The 7,269-nt window shown below is 62.4% G+C and overlaps 1 protein-coding gene across 1 annotated transcript; it reads right to left on the bottom strand.

The window, feature by feature from the left end:
- Positions 1–327: 327 nt before the first annotated feature.
- On the bottom strand, positions 328–6,726 carry LOC127032747 (antigen-presenting glycoprotein CD1d-like). Its single transcript, XM_050920275.1, has 7 exons — positions 6,607–6,726; positions 6,099–6,377; positions 4,452–4,733; positions 3,814–4,110; positions 1,875–1,974; positions 1,647–1,795; positions 328–757 (listed from the first exon to the last, which is right to left on the bottom strand). The coding sequence occupies exons 1-6, from the start codon at positions 6,650–6,652 to the stop codon at positions 1,651–1,653; spliced, it is 1,149 nt and encodes a 382-aa protein (XP_050776232.1). The 5' UTR covers positions 6,653–6,726; the 3' UTR covers positions 328–757; positions 1,647–1,650.
- Positions 6,727–7,269: the final 543 nt, after the last annotated feature.

The raw sequence follows: 7,269 nt of genomic DNA, 5'->3' as shown, positions 1-7,269 counted from the left end.
AATGCAGTGTACAGGGGAAACTGAGGCACACACAGTATTCATACAAAATATTACAGACAAATCCCACTCCATCCCCCAAACAGCCAATTGGAGCTGGCAGCCCTAGGAGAGTGATGTCCCTGGGAGGGCTACTTCAGGGTGCCAGACTCACTTAGTGACACTTAGTGTATCACTTAGTGTGTCACTCTCTGACTAGGGCAAGTGTCGTGACTTCACCACCTCCTGGAACCGAACCTCGGAGCCATCAGCACCCTGCTTCACGCCAAGGGCTCCCTGCAGCGAGTCCACCTGAGTGGGATGTTTTGCTTATAAGAAGCACACGGGATCTTTTCTGGGGAAAAGGCAACATGCCGCATTTATTGGAAATACAACAATTAGCATATGCATCCAATCACACACGCACTGTCCCGCCAGTCGATGTTACAGTGACCAGTCCAGAGTCCGGATCAATCTAGTGCCCAGCTGGGTTGATTGTGGGTAGGGAGGAGCCGGGTCCTGTCGGTCGAGACACGATGCTCCGGGGAAGTCTTGGCAGGATGAACCCACAGTTTCATGGCAAGGCCTCCTGGTTATACAATGATCTTTCTTCTTTGGGACCAGCGAGTTCTGCACCGTCGTGCTGAATTGTCCTTTGACGAGTGCGTTTTCTTAAATTGTTCTTCTCATCCTCTCTCCACTTATCCTCTAACACATCCATGCCTCATTCATACACAACACAGGATCGCTTTACACAGAGCGTTGGAACAGGAACATCCAACTGCAATGCAGGAGAAAACAATCATCGCATTCATTTACTTATTTCAAAATGCTAAACCTACAACAAAGGGGTGACCCTAAAGGTCTGTCCCTGCCTTGAAATCAGCGTCAGACACAGATTCTGGCTGATGCATCTCTACCAATGGCCCCTTAGCCCATTTCAGAAAGGGTGGCTGGCAGAATGTGGGGAAATCCTACACCAGTCCATGTAATACTTGCTACATTATTATTCTTTATCCTTTATTCTAAATCATACAAAGTACAGCCGTAAAATCCTCCTACTGCAAGGACACAGAGAGACTTGGGCACCCAAAGGGCGCACTGCCCTGCCGACAACATCTGCGAGGGGCAGCAGAAGGGTTTGTTAGCTGGCTGCACCGCGGCATACACAACCCTTGGTTAGCGCACGGAGCAGAGTTTCAGCCTGGGCAGCCCAGAGCCCTCTGACCTCTCCTTTTCCCAGCTCAGGAGAGAGCCCCAGCTTCCAGCCCCCTACACTTCACACGCACCCCCTCCGACCTGCCCCCTCCTCAGCCCTTTGTTCCCCCGCTGGGCACACCCAGCTGGCTTCCTGCTGAGGGGTCAGCCACCCACGGGCGGTAGTTGCTGGGTACCAAAGGTCCTTCTCGGACTCTCCATGGACATGGGGCCCAGGCCCCACAGCTGGCATTTGTCACCTCTGGGTCCCTGCAGATAACCCAACCTTTCCCTGCCAGCTAGTTAACCAGGCAGCACGTTGGGGTAACAGAGGCACACACACTATTCGTTTAAAATAGTTCAGAAAATTCCCGTTCTGTGACAGCTCCCAAATGTCCAGCATGCCCCAAACGTCCCTAGGAAGGAAAATCCCAACCCCCTAGCCCGGGCCCCAATCACTCAGTGCTCCAAACCAGATCAGCCCTCGGGACCCTCAGCTCCGGAGCTGGGCGCAGATCCATTCCCAAGGTCCATGTCCCCAGGAGAGGGGCTGGTCCCCACGCCTGGTCCAGTGCCGCCCCCTGAGGCGCTGGACTCCCCTGGTCTAACGTCCTGGTAGCCCCTGGAAGGAGAGAGCAGAGGGGATGGGTTAGGGGGTGCAACGGCTCCCCCACCCCCGCCCCCGAGAGCGGAGGACTCACCTGCGTCTGCTCCGCCACAGCACCACGGCCACGGCGGCTGCGGCCAGAACCCCCAGGGTGACGCCCACGGCCAGGCCGGGGCCCCAGGGCCTGCTCTGCTCTGTAAAACGGGGGGTGCCGGGCTGGGACCGGGGACAGGGGTGTGGGCCCTGTTCCCTCTGCCTCCCCTGCAGTCTCCCCCATGCCTCCCAGCCCCGACCCACTGCCCTCAGCCCCCCACCCTGTTCCCTCTGCCTCCCCTGCAGTCTCCCCTGTGCCTCCCACCCCCTGGCACTCAGCCCCCCACCCTGTTCCCTCTGCCTCCCCCGCAGTCCCCTCTGTGCCCCTCACCTCCTGGCCCTCAGCCCCCCACCCTGTTCCCTCTGCCTCCCCCGCAGTCCCCTCTGTGCCCCCCACCCCAACCCATGGCCCTCAGCCCCCCATCCTGTTCCCGCAACCTGTCCCACAGTCCCCTCTGTGCCCCCCACCCCAACCCATGGCCCTCAGCCCCCCACCCTGTTCCCTCTGCCTCCCCTGCAGTCCCCCCTGTGCCCCCTACTCCAACCCATGGCCCTCAGCCCCCCACCCTGTTCCCTCAACCTGTCCCACAGTCCCCTCTGTGCCCCCCACCCCAACCCATGGCCCTCAGCCCCCCACCCTGTTCCCGCAACCTGTCCCACAGTCCCCCCTGTGCATCCCAGCCCAACCCATGGCCCTCAGCCCCCCACCCTGTTCCCTCTGCCTCCCCTGCAGTCCCCCCCTGTGCCCCCTACCCCAACCCATGGCCCTCAGCCCCCCACCCTGTTCCCTCTGCCTCCCCTGCAGTCCCCCCCTGTGCCCCCTACCCCAACCCATGGCCCTCAGCCCCCCACCCTGTTCCCTCAACCTGTCCCACAGTCCCCCCTGTGCCCCCCACTCCAACCCATGGCCCTCAGCCCCCCACCCTGTTCCCTCAACCTGTCCCGCAGTCCCCTCTGTGCCCCCCACCCCATCCCATGGCCCTCAGCCCCCCACCCTATTCCCTCAACCTGTCCCACAGTCCCCTCTGTGCCCCCCACCCCAGCCCATGGCCCTCAGCCCCCCACCCTGTTCCCTCTGCCTCCCCTGCAGTCCCCACTGTGCCCCTCACCTCCTGGCCCTCAGCCCCCCACCCTGTTCCCTCTGCCTCCCCCGCAGTCCCCCCTGTACCCCCAACCCCAACCCACTGCCCTCAGCCCCCTGACCCTGACCCTATTTCCTCTGCCTCCCCTGCAGTCCCTCCTCCCCCGATCATCTCACCCACCCACTGCCCTGAGCCCCTCACCCCGACCCTGTTCCCTCAGCCTCCCTTGCAGTCTCCCCTGCTCCCACACTGCAACGCCCTGCCCTCAGCCCCCCACCGCGACCCTGTTCCCTCAGCCCCCCTGAAATCCCCTCAGCTGCCCCAACCCCTGACCCACTGCCCCCCGACCCTGTTCCCTCAGCCTCCCCCGCAGTCCCCTTTGCTGCCCCCACCCCTGACCCACAGGGAGTGGACCCAGGAATGTGGACCCTGTTCCCCCAGCCTCCCCTGCAGTCCCATCTGCTCCCCCCATGGTCCCACCTCCTTAGCCTCCTTCTGCTCCAGTGCTGCTCCCCTCTGTCCGATCCCCCCCAGACCCCTGCGCCTCTCCCCAACCACCCCAAGCCCTCCCCAGCCCTGCCCCTCTTGGCTCCATGCAGCCCACTCCCCACAGATCTCTCCCCCCACCCCATTCATGCTCCCCTCAGCGCCCACCTTCGCCCTCCATCCCAGTCCTGTCGCGTCCCCTGTCAGTTCCTCCATCCTGCTCCCCCTGATCCATCTCCACAGCCCCCACCCACCTCCTCTGCTTCCCTGCGCCCCAGTCCCGCTTCCTGGACCCACCCGCGTCCCACTCAGGACGTTCAGGAAACGCCCCCAGAGACCACGACCACCCCACCCCCGGGGACGTGCACCTACCCCAGGGGATCAGCAGGCTCTGGCCCCCCAGGCTGCTGTGCTGCACCCGGCAGGCGTAGCTGTGCCTGGCGCCCAGCCCCACGGCCAGGGAGCTGTGCAGCTGGTAGGTCAGGTCCGCGTTGGGCAGGATCCCGCTGGAGTTCAACCACCAGCCCGGTGCCACCTCCTCCCCGTCCTGCAGCCAGGCCACGCGGATGGGCCGGGGGTAGAAACCGGTGACCCGGCAAACCAGCAGTACCGGCGCGGGGGTCCCGGCTGGGGGAGGCACTCGGGCAAACACCATGGCGACCGGCTTCTCTGAGACAGGAGGAGACAGACGGGGCGGGGGAGAGGGGACGATTCAGCCTGAGCCTCAGGGACTCACTAGCCAAGCCCAGCTCCGCTCCCCAGGGTCAGGCGTTGGCCCCGTTCTTCTGGCCAGACCCCAATTCTGTCCCCTGCAGTTACCAGTAGTGACAGATCCCCCTTCACTTCCTGTCCTAAACTGCTGTGCAGTGCGGCTATGACATAGCTACTGTGCTCCACTCCAGCTATAGCTACATTTGTACACCAGGCAAGGGGTCCCTGTACAAACAGCCCCCTGCCCCACCCCAGAGGTGGCTGCATCTCAGCGAGCAGGCAGTGGTGACCAGCCTCACCTTGCCTCTCCAGAGACTCTCTCCCGTACTGGGCAAAGGTATCGATCCCATAGACACACGTTGTTCTCTGGAGAAACGAAAACAGGGTGGATATGCTCCTATCCTGGTTGACAAGATCCTGGATGTAGCTCCCCAGCTTCTCCCCGTGCTGAGTGACCCATTTGCCTGTGTCCATGTCGAAGCTGATGAAGTCCTCGCCGTTCACTGCAGCGTCACAGAGTTGCCTCGAGGTGCCGTTGGGGTGGAGCTTGCAGCTGAAGGAGACCTGGGTAACAAAGGGGTCTGGGACAGGAAGGGCAGGGGGATGAGGACGGGCGTCTGGAGGTCACCGTGGGGGGGCAGAAATAGACAGACGGGGGGGCAGGATTACAACATAATGTCAAGTGAGATGAGGACATTTGGCACAAGATGGCGGCGGGATCATGGGGTGGCCCTGGCTGGAGTTCAGGGAACGTTGCAGTTTCTGTTTAAAGCTGATTTTTCAAAGTGCTCTAAGGTCCATGTGGATAGAAAGATTGGCTTGAAAATCGCTGGGAGACATCGAGGCCTGAAGCACCTGGTGAGATACAGACCCTGCCCAAATGACCTGCCTTTGAAATGTTTTATTTGTTCAGATGCTCTAGAGAAAACTCTGGCCCTGAGCCTCAATAAACGCACATCCCTGGGCTCCCCTGAGCTCAGCTCTGCACCGGTAGCAAGGACACGTTTGGCTTCCCAACACAACGTTACACAAGTCCCCGAGCCTTGATTCTGTGTGTGAAGCGGGACGCCAGGCGGTGGCACTTCTGCACACAGACAGCTCACACCTCTGCGAGCCATTGTTTCCTCAGTAGCACCTCAGGGCGTGACACACCGAGTCACACACTCACTCCGCAGCAGGGGCTGCAACCTCTGAGCCCCAGGAGCATCTGTCCAAGCCCTGTCACCGAGGGGTCCCTATGGCTGTGAGCTGCGATCACAAGGCCGGCTGTCACTCTGTCGTGAACACTGTCTTGAAACACACCTGCCCAGGCAGATTGCCCTGAAGCTAGCTCTGCCCCAGCAAGGGGCAGAGGAGACTTTGTGGTGCAAATTTGGAGGCAGGTGGTTAAGAGGTTCCTGAGAGAGTCTCCCCCAAGGACCTTAGTGCTCCAGCACCAGATGCCCAGGCAGACCCTGGGCTGAGCTGCTGAGCAGAGGGGAGCTGGGTCTGTCCCATGCCCTGGGGCAGCGCTGGTTGGGGAGGGGGTGGCACTACCTTAGCTCTGCATTTCCTGCGCTTGTGTGGGGTGTTTCACGGTTTGCAGAGTGTCAGTTTTCAACGTTCGGGAGGACAGGTGGCACCAGGAGCCGCTTACACGCTCCTTTGCTGGGACACGTGGCCAAGGGCCTGGGTGAAGGGCTGGGATGGGGGGCCTTTCCCCTCCAGGGCGCACAGGCTACAATCTGGCCCCAGAGCTGGGGGACTGGCTCAGTGGGGTAGACAATGGGACATGGGGTGTTTCCCCTCTAGGGAATGTTGGCTTCAATCCCGCTAAGGGCCAAGGACTGACTGTTCTGCCCTCCACCCACCCTGCCAGGATACACTCAGTGGCTGTGGTGAGTGTGTCAGTTCTCAGCTCTCTGGCGGGGAGTGGGAGGGACCCCCTCAGACCCCTCCATACTCACAGCCTCCTCCTGTATCCTGAACCACTTTGTTCACCAGATGGATGAAGTCGGCCAGGGAGCGATGGATCACCAGCTCCAGGTCCTGCCACTGCTTCGGGGTCAAGCTCTGCTGGGCCCAGGGCTGCAGGAAGCGGATCTCGCAGGTGCCGCAGGCCAGGGAGTGGGTCTCCAGGTCGCCCAGCAGGGCCATCCCCACCGTGTCTGTGGAGCTGGCGTTGTGGAAGACGGTGGTTTTAAGCACCCGGAGGGTGAGAGATGCTGGGGGGAGATGAGGGGAGGCTGGGGGGAGGCGTCAAGAAACAAGTGGAGAACAAAGCGGGTGGGGAGAGAGATTAATGAGTCTCCCGGGCTCCAGGATCTTCCTGCGGACCCCTAACCCACCTACCCCTCCTCCTTTACCCCCAGCCAGGGTCACTAGCCCAGCATGGTGCTGCCCACCCTGGCTTTAGGATTACACCATCCACATAGGCCCCAGTAGGAAAAAAGGGCAGGGGGGGTCCCCACTTACCGGCCAGGGCCCCCCATGCCCAGGGGAGCAGCAGAGGGAGCAGCATCCTGGCAGGGGAAGGGAGATCCGGGCTGTTGCAGGCATCAGGGCAGCGGGACGAGGGACCCGGGGTCGCCCACATGCTCGTTCCTATCTAGTGCACATGCCTCTCTGCCCACTTCTCTCTTTCGCTGTCTGTGTCTGCGCAGACCTGTCCCCGCAGCTGCCAGCCCCGAGCCAATCAGGGCGGGGTGAGTCGGGGAGCAGGGGCAACGCGGGAGGGGGATCCCGGCAGCAAGGTCAGAAGCAGGCCCTGTCCCAGGGTCAGTGTGTGTGAGACGCCCCCCCGCCATCTCCTCCAGCCTGGGGTGCCGCTGCTCCCAGCCCAGCCCATAGCGCCGCCCTGGGGCAATGGGGAGCCCTGACTGCCCGGACAGAGCCCCCTGCTGCCCCCCCCCCCGCAGCCCAGCCCCTAGCGCTGCCCTGGGGCAATGGGGAGCCCCGACTGCCCGGGGAGAGCCCCTGCTGCCCCCACCCCCTGCAGCCCCTAGCGCTGCCCTGGGGCAATGGGGAGCCCCGACTGCCCGGGGAGAGCCCCTGCTGCCCCCGCCCCCTGCAGCCCCTAGCGCCGCCCTGGGGCAATGGGGAGCCCTGACTGCCCGGACAGAGCCCCCTGCTGCCCCC

This window comes from Gopherus flavomarginatus, chromosome 12 (assembly GCF_025201925.1).
Source record: "Gopherus flavomarginatus isolate rGopFla2 chromosome 12, rGopFla2.mat.asm, whole genome shotgun sequence".
NCBI classification, from domain to species: domain Eukaryota; kingdom Metazoa; phylum Chordata; order Testudines; family Testudinidae; genus Gopherus; species Gopherus flavomarginatus.
Note: the sequence above shows the minus strand (reverse complement) of the source record. Positions and strands in the feature narration are given on the sequence as shown.